At 35.5% G+C, this 13049-nt stretch overlaps 1 protein-coding gene across 1 annotated transcript in view; it reads left to right on the plus strand.

The window, feature by feature from the left end:
• The window catches only part of MRPS9 (mitochondrial ribosomal protein S9), a 46498-nt gene extending 35287 nt beyond the window's left edge, over positions 1-11211 (plus strand). Inside the window, exons 6-11 of the mRNA XM_004686185.2 lie at positions 738-823; positions 1697-1772; positions 4117-4285; positions 5260-5368; positions 8835-9004; positions 10948-11211. Of these exons, the coding sequence (XP_004686242.1) occupies positions 738-823; positions 1697-1772; positions 4117-4285; positions 5260-5368; positions 8835-9004; positions 10948-11039 (702 nt within the window). The 3' untranslated portion in view covers positions 11040-11211. The remainder of the gene's footprint in view (positions 1-737; positions 824-1696; positions 1773-4116; positions 4286-5259; positions 5369-8834; positions 9005-10947) is intronic.
• Positions 11212-13049: the final 1838 nt, after the last annotated feature.

Genomic DNA, 13049 nt, shown 5'->3' on the forward strand with positions numbered 1-13049 from the left:
TATGTGTCAATTATAAATGAAGACATATATATATTGAATGTGAATTCTCAAGCAGTCAAGTTTGCAGAATCAAACAAAAAAATTATACAGTTGCACTTTCTGCTTGTTGTAATTTTATTTCCTGGAAAATATATTTCACTGATAGCCTTTACTGCTGGATTATTGCTTTTTACAAGTTCTAACAAAATGGCAAGTTTCCCCCTTCCTGCATTACAAGTAAGTGACAGACTTTGTTAGAAAATAAATGAATAGGCAGAAATCAAATGTGAAAAATAAATATAATAGAAAACTTTTTAAAGTATAAGCTATATGATAGGACTTAACTATTATATATAAATATTAAATATTAGATGCTTAGTTCAATATTAGATGCTTAGTAGCTCCTATAAAGTTTACTGGTCATTTAAAATATATGTTGCTGTGTCAGCTATGTTTTTGTTTTGTTTGTTTGTATTTAAGGAAATATTTGGTCCAATTTGTGAAATTCTTAAGGGAAACAATTTGTAGGTTTATTTGTACCAACCTCACTGAAGTTGTGATTTTTTAATAGAGTTACTTAAAATTCAGTTAAATTACCATTCTTTAGTTAATGAGAAATATTATTTGGAAACATTTTCTTTATTCTTTGTTGTGAATTTTTATTATTTGAAGAAGTCTCTTGAAATGAGGGATCAAGGGAAAATGAAGTAGAAGTACTATATACTACTAGCTCTCTTATTTTATTTTATTTGCCATAGGAAACATATGGAAAGCTACTAGATACAGAAAAACAACAAGATCAGTTACAAGCCAAAGGTTTACTTTCAGAAAAAACTAATACCACGTAAGTCCTTTTCTTGCATTAGAATATGCTTTAAAAATTGAATTAAAAATGTGCCACTTACCATTGGTGGTTTTAGGCCTACTTACAGCAAACAAAAAAAAAAATTGTTCAACATTTCTATGTTGATCTTAAAAGTTAGTGACCAGAATAATAGGTCGTATTTGGAAGGAAGTAAATACATATTGAGCTTATTTTATGTTACTTTGTTACCAGATTTACACATTAAATGGTTCTTCATTGCTAAATTTAAATGATACCAGAATTTTCACACATGTAGTTGCATTTGTAGTTTACTTAAAATACACAGGCTTTAATTTTTTTGTTTTCCTTTGCAATTTCAAGGTTTGTACTTCCATTTGGGAAAAAAAAATTGGTAGATTGGAGTCATAAATCAGAGCAGTCAGTGTTAAATTTTGGCCTGGTTACTTACCTTTTCTTATTCAAAGAATACAAGTTCTTCCTTGAACATATCTTGTTTAAGTTGCAAGTACTACACCTGGCCCTTTATTTGTCCTTTTCACTACTTCAGTCCACTGACAGGTTAATTTTTGTCCATAATTTTTCCTTTGAAGTAAATTATGAAAAATACACTTTAATGTTTAAGAAATCTGGTGGCTTTTAAATATCAAATGAATTCCACAATGGAATGTTTAACTCTTCAAGGCAAACATTTGCTATACTGAGTATGTCTTCTAAAGTAAATTGAAAAAATGAAATATGTCTCAAAAACAGCTTACTTGTATAAAATTTCACAGCTACATAATACAAAAATTTGCTTCCCAATCAAGAATTGCTACTACATGTGAGATCTTTTGTGATATAATTCTAATTGCATGGTTAATTTAAAAGAGAATATATGTGATATTTTAACAGAGACCTGATTGGCAGCAGATGGCTGATTAAGGAGGAACTGGAAGAAATGTTAGTGGAAAAACTGTCAGATCAAGATGTGAGTAATTAATCTTTTTAATTTAAGGGGACCTGTGCTGTAAGAATGTGCACAATTGCTGTATTTAGGATCCTAGAAGTAATGTTCCTCAGAGGCAGGTGTTCCCAATACATTTTGCCCTTTTTAAAAACATTTATAGTTGATTTCGCAATGAAAGAGCCTTCACTGTGGTCAGGAAAGTGATAGAAAGGTCTGCAAACTGTCTTATGAAAGTGCCCCTGTAACCTCTGCCAGTCATTCTAAGGCAGCATAGCAGATGTCATTTTTCATCTCCTTCACTAAAGCAGATAGCTAATTTTACAAGCTAATGATAAGTGTAAGGAGCTATTACAGGTTAATAGAAAGGAATGAAGCACATGGTTGATTTCATGCAATTTACTGCTTCCTGGCTTACCTATGTGCAGTAGCTATAAGGCCACTATTTCTCATCTTGGAATCTTCAAAACCACCTGTGTCAGAATCTTCTGGTATACGCTGGTTACAAAACGCAGTTTCCTAAAATTCAAGACTCTATTTTAATGAGCCCTCCAAGTGAATGTTATACCCTATAAAGTTTATGACCCCTGGGTTTTAGGTCTTTGACTCTTATTTTGCTGTATATTTCTAGTATGTGCCAGTATTACCAGAAGAAATGTCATGTTTAAAATATTTTGATATTCTAAATTGAGGCTATTTCTGGAAGATGTGAGATAAATTTCACAGATTTCTCCAAGAAGGATTTTTTTCCCTTCCATTTTGTCTAACATTGTTAGTACCTTGCCACCAGGTAGATTTTAAGTCATGTATTTAAATTGCTCTTTTTCTCATTTAACATATTGGAGAAATTAATGATTTGGAAAAGTTGCAATTTGCTTAACCAAGTTGTCAGGCATTTGGTGAGTGGTAGATCTGAAGTTATTTTCTAATATCCCAAAGCCAAGTCAGTATTCTTGCACTCGGATCTAAGTGAACAGCCTCTCTTTGCTCCTTCGGTAAATTCATCATTTCATTGTTTCCTCTGTTTTCTGACTGCTCTGATTTTTATAATATAGTCTTTTTTTTGTCTTTCATTTTGAAAATATCCGAAGGACGTCTTATAAGTATACAGCTGTGAACACAAAATATATACATCTATTTTAAATGTATGTACATATATGATTGCCTTCATTACTTTTGGTGGACTAAACAGCAGTACAAGAGATTCTGAAACTAATGGTATATATCAAGATGAGAAAGGCAGGGGTGGTCAGAGATTTCTTACACCTCGAACCTGTTTCAAGGAAGGGGGTGCCATATTGAAAGTACCTGTTGGTAAATTCAGTTGTAGTTCCCAGCATGCATGATGGACTTGCAGGAATAGCAGAGATCAAGGACATAGACATCTGTAAATGGAGAAGAATGGGACTTTATCTGGCCAGGTACTTTAAGTAGCTAAGGATTTCCCCTTTTCTCAGAAAATTATCTTCCCTTTTATTGCAATATCACAGGAAGCTGTAACTACAATGTTCCATTTTCACTTTACTAGTGAGATTTTAATATTGCAAATTATTAAGGGCAGATTTTTACTATGAAGGTAATGGTGACGAGGAGTAGGTTGGCTTAACATAAATAAGGTAGTAAAAAATTGTGCTTTACACTCCATAATAACTAAGGATATCAAGTATTAGTTGTTTCCTTCTGTATAAACACTTTAGAATGATTATTCTGGCTTCTGATTTTAAGGGGTTAATACCAAGTTGTTTACTTTCTAATCACATGTTCAAGAACTATTAAAAAAAATGCACAGAGTGGCAAGGATAATTTATTTCAAGAGGTTGCCCTTTAAGTCAAGTATCTCTTGAATTTTTAAATAGCTTGATTGTTCGGTTTTAAAGGAAATCATAAACATTAAAGTAACACAGCTTGAACAGCTAAAGATATATTTGCCAAGTGTATTATGAAATATAATTTAAGAGGTACATTTTCTCAAAATCAAACTCTTCCTACTTTGCTGTACATAACTTACTGGAAATTATTTATGTTCCCCTTGATATATCTCTGTTAAGAGTAGATATTATACTTGAAGATCATCTAAATATTTTTTGAAATGAATTTAAATCTCAGTTCATGTAATCATAATACAGAGAAATTGATTTTTCTTTGAATGATGAATCTCTTGTTTTTTGAAAGAAAAGAACACTAAAGATACACAGGGAACGGGCTGCATCTGCATGCTGTTTTAAAAGCAGCATGAAGGTGCAGAAGTGTCATCCTGTCAAAATTCATCAAGAAAAGCAACATTGGAAAGATCAAGTATATAAAAATAGAAAAAATTTAGCAAATGCAATTACACTTGCATCTTCTAATGAATTTTTATTGTCTGCAGTATACGCAGTTTATTCGGCTGCTAGAAAGGTTATTGACATTGCAGTGTGGTAGTGCTGCAGAAGAATTTGTTCAGAGGTTTCGTAGGAGTATAACTATTCAATCAAAAAAACAGCTGATTGAACCTGTGCAGTATGACGAGCAAGGAATGGCCTTCAGCAGAAGTGAAGGTAATGACATTCTGTGGAGAGAAAATGAATTTAGTGAAGATCGAGGAACGACAATTATTTTTTGCTTGCTGTTGTTCTCTGGCGTGCATCTTTTTACTTATTGTTTATTTTTTGCTACCGCTCTATTCTATTTCCTAATTTTTAATATTCTGTTGAAATTTTTAAAAACTGTATCTTAACAGTTAAAAACTGAATCTTACAGTGTCCCAGGACAAATGGTGGATACAAACTTACATAATCATTAACTAGCATTTGATTTGTTTATGAAACCTATATAATCATTAAATAACACTTGATTTGTTTAGGAAATTCTTTTATTTCCCATTTCAACTGGTGTAAACCAAAAATTTCTATAATAAAGATTCCTCATATAAAATGAAAATGATCAGTGAATCTCCATGCTAAAACTATGAAACGTGAAACTTTAGGTCCTCAACTCACATTTTCTATATAGGTACACAAAGACATTGTGCTACAATTTTTAAAAACTGATCTATTAAGTTATTTATCTACAACTCTTAAAAATTTATCACTCCTTTGTCCTTTTTTTTTATCAACTAATATTTTCAAAGAGATGTGATCTTTCCTGAGAATTTCTTTCACTTCTGCCATATTATACTCCTTATATATTTTTTTAAAGTCCTATGACCAGCTATTTCTTATTGATTGTAGGACTCCTTGACTTTGAGGAGGTAATAAAATAAATACAAGTTGATTGTTGCTTGTTTAAACTAATTTAAAATCTCATAGTGGTCCAGAAATGAAATTAAAAAAAAGAACTACCCCCAAATAAGCTTTGTTCACCTCAATATAGTATAGATCACTATTTTATTTTTGTTTGTCTTTTAATCTTTATGAACTTTTCAACAAATAGTGTTAAATATATATCATGCTGGAGGCAAAGATTTTAATGTAGTTTCACCTGTCTCAAATCTTTTAAGATTTTTTACTAATAGATTTTTTTATTTTTAAAGGTAAAAGAAAGAGTGCAAAAGCAGAAGCAGTTGTTTACGAGCATGGGAGTGGTAGAATAATTGTAAATGGAATCAATTATCTCCTTTATTTCCCAGTGACACAGGACAGGTTCGTTTTGGCTTTTTCTTTTTGCTTTTGTTTCTAAAGAAAATATATCGTATATTTTAATCTATTAGGAAGACTGATTTCTGATTATATTTGTCTGAGTATTTCTTTTTATAAAATTTAATTTAGTAAACTAGCTAAAGGAAAGTTATCACTATTTTTTTGCAGTTTTCTGGATTTTTAAAAAACATTTTTGTAATCCTTCATCAGTTGAATCTTCTTCCCTTTATCATGTCCTACTGAAATGTAAGGACTTTTTAGATATGTCTTATGTTCTGAATGCAGACTATGCCATAATATAAGAAAAGTAGGTTTCTGCCTGTTTCCTGAGTTTGGGGGTTTAGACATGCATAAGACAAAACAATGATCAACCTCAGCATTTACCATCATAAACATCAGAAAGGACTATGTTACCACATTGGATTTTTTCTCATACAAAGGAAATTGATGTTATATGTATTGATCAAGAAAATAAATCTGATATTTATGGATAAAAATAAAAGCTCATCAGTCAGATTTTGCTTAGTTCCTAGTATGAAACATGTGGTTTTATTTTTTTTAACTGTGTATCCTGTGGAGAAATAGATATTAATCATAAGTATCACAATCAAATTCTTTAAACCTATTCATCTTTTATCTCTTTGTGAGTTGCTACAGAAAGTCTCGGAGATGGTTGTTTTTTTCCCCCCACTAGTTACTATCATTAACCACAAGTAACAGAAGTTCTGCATGATTAGTTCCTCCTTCCTTTTTCCTGAATTTTTGGTGGCATTTAAAGTCAAAAGGGATAACATTCTTCTGATCCCAATGCATGTGTAAGAAAAAAGAGACCCTTCAATGTAATATAATTTGGGGGCATAATAATTACTAAAGGATGTGTGTGTTTGTTTTGTGTGTGTATATCAAGAATTACCCTATTCTAATTCCATTAAATATGAATGAAACTAATTCTGCCATCATTCTCTCCAAAAAATGACTAGAGGAAGCTCTTATTTCCTGTACAAAACCCCGAGAGAGGCATAACTTCAGTTTTGGGACTGCTAGGAAGAACCTAGCAGCTCCTGCTTGTTACACACCTCTCCAGGACACTTTGGACATAGCGAACATGTACTTGGGTTGACAACTGTGTTGCCTTCCCAGCAACGTTGGAAGTTGTTTATTCACTCTCTGACTTATACAGTAAACATTTACTGTGGTGTGCCTAGTACTGTGAAATATGAAATTGCACTATGGAATATATAGATTAATAGCCTTTCTAATTGGAAAGGCCTTTGCTCTGTTAATGACCAATAAAGCAACTCTTTCTCGAACATCTGTAAAAAAAAAAAAAAAAAAAAAAACATTTCCTCACATAGCGCTGTCTGTGCAATAAGGAGATACAATTCATATTTTAAACAATAATTGAAAAGAGCATACAGGGCCCTCCCTCGTGGTGCAACAGCTTAAAGTATAGCACTAAGAAGCTGTTGCTTCCCGGTGTCGGGGGGTTGACCCACATGGTGCAGTAGACCTCTCCTGTCTCACCTGCTGCTCTCCTCAGCTGTGTACTTCATTGATCTGGCTGTTGTCTCTGGTGAATGCTCTCACCTCCCCTGTACCTCCGGCATGTACCCCAGTTCTATATGCATAAACAAATCTTTTTTAAAAGAGTATACAATTATATGTATATATAACAGTATATAGAATTGGTACCTTTTGGAAGAATAGCATTCGAAGAAGATAGGATGGAAGAAGTTGTTTTTCATTTTTTAAAAACTATTGATTATGTAACAGAGCAAAATAAATTTGATTCTTTAAACTCAGGATTTAATCTAAGACCCAGGAGAAGAAAGGGGAGAAGATGAACTATGAAATTTTTTTATGGCATGTAATTATTTTCTCAGATACTAGTTTTCAGTGCAGATTAATTAAAATCTATAGTTGCATAATCACTATTGAATGTTTGCTTTAAGTATTTGTTTTTTCACCTGCTTGTAAATTTAGTATTATACCTCAGTGTATCCCCGTGCCCCAATTGCCCAAACTCTTAATAATTCTCTCTTATTTTGCTCACTCCTAAGTATCTCTACTAGATTATAAAATACATTATTTTTTCCTGTACATTAGTAAAAATTCCCCTTCTATATAACATTTGTTAGGGAGTATTAAATATTGAGAAATTGGTACAGATAAGTGTTTCAGCTCCCAAACAGTAAGTGTCAGAGCTGCTCTTAGTGGCATCACTTATATCACTGACCCACTTAACTGTCTTGGACAATGCAGAGATCTGTGATGTTTGTGCATGACAATCACAGAGATTTTATCTTGGCTTCTATGTCCTTGCTAGAAAAATGAAATAGTAGAATTAGATTATCAGTCTCTAAGTTTCCTTCCATTATTATGAAAAAAATGGCTAGTCTTTATAATAGTACTGTTTTGACACACTGTTTTATTTTACTTGGTTGCTATCATCAGTTTTTCTTTTGCTACAGGAATTTTTTCATTCCTATTAAAATAACATCATTGCAGTATTGTGGCAAATTCCAGTTATGTTCTTTCAAAGTCTTGTTCTATCAATCTGATATGATTATTTTACTGGCATATTATAGGAGTAACACTTGAATATGCTGTTTGTGTTCATCTTTCAGTTCACTGTGTTTTAGTAAACTTTATTTTGGATTTAGAAAGTATCTAACAAAATAAGTAAAATGCAATATAAATCAGTGTTTCTAAATAAAAATTTAGAAGAGTTATTTATGTCACCAAAGGTGACTATGAGTGCTCTACTTGATACACACATGATACTCAACAAATATTGGCCAACTGGGCAAAGGAAGGCCAAGGCCATGACCTGCCACTCTCTCCTGCTGGGGTGCCTGCCTAGGACCATGTGGACTCTCCCCATTGAGGGAAGCTGCTCTGATGGGGCCTGTGCAGCGTGGCACCTGGCGTCACCTGGCAGGTAGCAGGACCTTGCAACTCAAAGAACTACAGAAGGAGAAAGATTGTGTTTCCTTCTGTGGGGGTAAAGGTTGAGAGTAGTTTTAGTAACTTCACAAACTAAGTCAGAATGAATGTTATGCATTGTACAGATATTATACTATGTTTTAGTAAGTGAACAGACATAACATTTGATAATTGTTTAGAAAGGCCTAATATCGTATCTGACCATTGAATCTAGAGAGGCTAGACTTACTTGAGTTATCGTTTCCCAATTTTAAAACTTTTTATGAGGTCATTTAGAGGCCTACAAAGTTCTCATGTGATAAAAAGGATCTACAGATTCAAAGATGGAGTGTGTTATTAATTCCATGAAAAAGAGGAAAAAAACTTGTTCCCAGCAAAGTGTATCAGTGTCTCTTTTTATAAGGGATTGATCACTAAGTGTGAGCACTAACATGCATATGGCATTTATCAATGTCCAGAATGTGCAGTGTATATAATTATGATCATTACATTAAAATTTTTATTTGTGATGTGCCTGACTTAGAGAACAGCTGATGTTCCCTTTTCACTTCCTTGACCGGCTTGGAAAACACGATGTGACCTGTACAGTCGTGGGGGGCGGACGGTCTGCGCAGGCTGGAGCGATACGTTTGGCAATGGCAAAAGCCTTGTGCAGCTTTGTCACTGAAGAAGAGGTCGAGTGGATGAGACAAGGTATGAGTTGAGGTTGGAGAGACATGGTCATCCGGATACTAACTACAAGTGTGTATTTGACTCTTGTTACCTGGAAGCAGTGAGGAAAACTCTTAATTATACAGTTTGCTGGTTTATCTTTCTCTGTTCTAGAACCATAACAGTTTTTTTTTTATTTTGAACTCTTATTAAGTGAATGGAAATTAGAAAAAGGGGGTACTCACAGCGCCAGGGAAAAATTCATTTTACCCTTAAGGCTTAACCTTTTTGTCCAGTTTAGCAGAATGTTGAATTAATATGTTTAATAGATACATTGGTTTTTCTTTCACCATAGAAATTTGTAATGATTATTTGATTGAATGATGAAGTCTTTGAGGTATTTTTTTCCAAAGATTATTGGCGATTTCTGTTTTTTGTGATGTTAGTTTGAATTTTTTTTTCCTTTGCTCATTTTATGTGACCCTGTCACCTGCTCACCTCATAAGAATCTGCACAGTGTGAGAATATGCAATTAGGTTTTTCCTTAGAGCACTGCTTTTGCAATTGTAATAACTGAGGACCACTGTAGCAGAAGATTCCCTTTGCACTATTTATGAAGGGAGGTAGGTGCTGTGGGTTCCTGCCGTGTGGCCTGGTGAGTCACACAAAGAGCCGGTAGGTGTCAGCTCCTCTTTGGGCAGGTAAGATGGTCGTCATGGCCCCTGCTGGCCCACGAAGCTGTGGAGTCCTGATCGCATGCTGCTGGTTACCACCACTGGTGGCTTGTGCAAGTTAAGTTTTTAAGTCTCTTAAAAGTTCATATGTTTATAAGTTACCGTTTTATGAAATTCCTGTATAATCATTAAAATAATTTTGCAGGTTCTTATTTAACAATTTAGTTTGATTGAGCTGCTATGAATATTTATTAAAAAGTGATAAAGCATTATTATAATTAAAGCTAGAATTTAGGTAGGTCTGGTCTGCATTCGTCTAAAATACTGTTGCTTTATTCTATGCCCTGTAAGTACAAGTAAATAGCAAAAGTTTATGGGTACATAATAATATTTGCTGTTTTCAAATAAAATATCTGAGTCTTGTATGTGGAAAGAAGTACTAGATGACACTGAAAGAATAAAAAAGACAATCAAAAACTATGGTCTTGTTACATATTTTTAAAAGCACTCTGAGAGCATTCACATGACTGGTATTCTTGAAATCTGGTCCAGAGTAGGCAGTGGTTCCCACCACTGCTGGTGTGCTGACCACTACGGGGCTGTCCATTACGACCAACTTGTTAATTGCCTAGAAATCATCGTTGCTTTTAATAATTAGGAGAGTGGAAGCTTCCAGTTAGACTGAGCTTATTCTTCTAGAATAAACTACATATTCTGAGATTACAATCCTAAAACTTACTTCTACAGTCCAAAACAAATTATCAAGGGATCTTATTATCATACAAATTAGAATGATAAAACTTTCTGTAAATATGTTGTGTCATATTTTATGGATATGGATATTCATGTATGCTACTAATACATGTTGATATACTTCCTCATACTTGAAATCTGTTCTTTGCTTAGTAACTTACTCATACAGTAAAGCTTTCTTTTCTATCTCGTGTCTGTATTAACCTTCACATCTGTAATAAATATGCAGTCTGTAGCGACTGTGCACAAGAGCTGCTTTATTTTAAGTTGGGCCAGTTTAAGAACCAAAAAAGGAGGCATAGTTCTCATAGGATAAGGAAAATAGACTCAAATATTGTAGCTGATATTTGCCACAGAAATTGGAAAAATACCCTGACAGAGTGAAAGCAAACTGCTGTTGTGCGATTTCTGCCAGCCTGGTAAATTATTGTAGGTCTGGTTGCTTTCCTCTGTTTTTTTCCTGACCACATACCTATAAATTCATGTCATTCACTTCCTTTCCTGCTAGGTAACATGCGTCTTCCATGGCTCATAAAGGCTCCTCTTTCTATCCTGCAGCTGGCCTGCTGACTGCTGACCCACGTGTCCGAGAACGGAAGAAGCCAGGCCAGGAGGGCGCCCGCAGAAAGTTTACCTGGAAGAAGCGCTGAGTGTACTTCGCAGGAACAGAGAGGAAAACTGTCTGTGTGCTTGGCATGTGGCAGACAAGCAATAAATAAATACTTTGCTGGCCAATGTGAGAGCAGTACTACTAGACATATGAATTGTGATGTGATTTATTTTTAAATGCTACTTTGTGAAGGATAAATTTTAAAAAGCAATTAAAAATGTTTAGCTTCATTCTCATGCTTTGTTTTCTAAATTTTTTTCAAAAGCCAGTTTTAGGTCGATTTGTAGAGTTGGCATAGCAGATCTAAAAGGAATATTCAGCAAAAGCTAGTCAGGTCATCTTTGGGGCTACAGATAAAGGAGAAGGCCCAGCCCCAAATTTCGAGCAGCCTGCCAGAGCCACATTGGTCATTTACAGCTTAAACTACTAGAATTCCTTTCTCCTGATTCTTTTATTTTCCCACATGGCAATTGTTACAACATACTTTTCAAAACAGCGAATAGTGCTTGTTCAGAAGCATGAACCAAGTTGAGTGTCAGGAGCTCAGCCAAGCCGGAGAAGGCTGAGCTGCTGGGTACTGGAGTAGCTGATTAAGTCAACAGTCCAGTTTTCCTCTGTCCACAGCTCCTGGCTGCCACCATTCTCCTCTGTTTCTGTAAGTTTGATGTAAACCTCTGAATAGATAAACAGAAGTAAGTTCAAATATTTTTAAAGCAATCCACATGTAAGTGATGCTATGGAGTGTTTGTCTTTCTCATCTGTCTTTCTCACTTAGCATAATGGCATCCGGGTTATAAAGCGAATAAACTCTAAGGCTCTAATGTATAGCACACCAACTGTAGGGATCATACTATATTGTGTAACTGAAAAGAGTAGATTTAAGCATTCGCACATGAAAGTTATCATCTGAGGTGAAGGAGGTGTTGATGAACTTCATAGTGGGACTCCTTTCACAATGTATATATCAAATCACACTGTACACTTTAAATATATTGCAACTTTATTTGTCAATTATAACTCATAATGCTGGGAAGAAAGAAAAAAGCCAAGAGAAAGTCCTAGTTAATGCTGTAACCACTTACTGCAGTAGTAGAAGCAAGAGGTGAAGCTGGAGAAAGTGCTCCTCCTCCACGTAGGTGTCAGAGAGATGCTTAAGGGAAGGAAAATCAGGGGCCTCTGAATGAATGCCCCTAAGGGGGACAGGGCAGAAGGCCAGGTAGGTCGGGGCGCCAGGATTCAGAAGATCAGAGGGGTGGGCTTGGGATGCTGAGGCCTGACTGAAGTTCCTTGCAGGGATGCCATGAGCGGCCCTCCCAAGTCAGGTGTGGGAGGGCGCCTTCCCTGGGAGCCTCAGGGAAAGGCTGTGGAATTGCCTGTGTCGGACCTGTTGAGATCTTGCGGGTGGGCGTGTGGTTCCCTCACTGCTCTTCAGCCAGACCAGGCAGTCGGCTCTGCTCCTCCGATTTGGTCCTTGCAGTGTCGTGGGTGGAGGACACAGATGTCTTACAGGAAGTCACCGTGCTGTTTTGATAAAGCCAGACATAGAACTAAGACCAGGGCCTTGAATAGGAGGAAGGTATGCGGGGGTATAGATCAGGCAATGGTGGGAATAGAACAGGAAGAAAAGTTCCAGGAGCAGAGACCCAGCAGAAGGGGTGGCTGATGAGATTGAGTGCCTTGGGGAGGGGGGTGAGGCCATTGGGTTTGAGATGTCACCATGCTGCCAGAGGGGAATTGCTTTTATTTCCTCTTCTAAGAAAATACCAATGAGTGTTGGGACTAGAATAACATGCTTTATTTCTGCAACAGAACTTTCTATTTATTTTAAATATTAAGTAGGATCTTAGTACATAATATAACAACACATGTGAATCTTTAGTCGCCCCTTCTGTGAGGCACAACTCAGGAACCCAGGCTCCGGGGAAATGCTTTGAGAATCTTGCAGGGGCAGAAAGTGTGTGGAAATAGGGAAAGAGGAAGAAAGTGTCTGGAGGCTGGTGTAATTCTGAAGCATCAGGCAAGGGAAGCCTGGGCTAGAACAGCATGGAGA

This window comes from Condylura cristata, unplaced genomic scaffold (assembly GCF_000260355.1).
Source record: "Condylura cristata isolate star-nosed mole 26May11 unplaced genomic scaffold, ConCri1.0 scaffold00020, whole genome shotgun sequence".
In the NCBI taxonomy this organism is placed as follows: domain Eukaryota; kingdom Metazoa; phylum Chordata; class Mammalia; order Eulipotyphla; family Talpidae; genus Condylura; species Condylura cristata.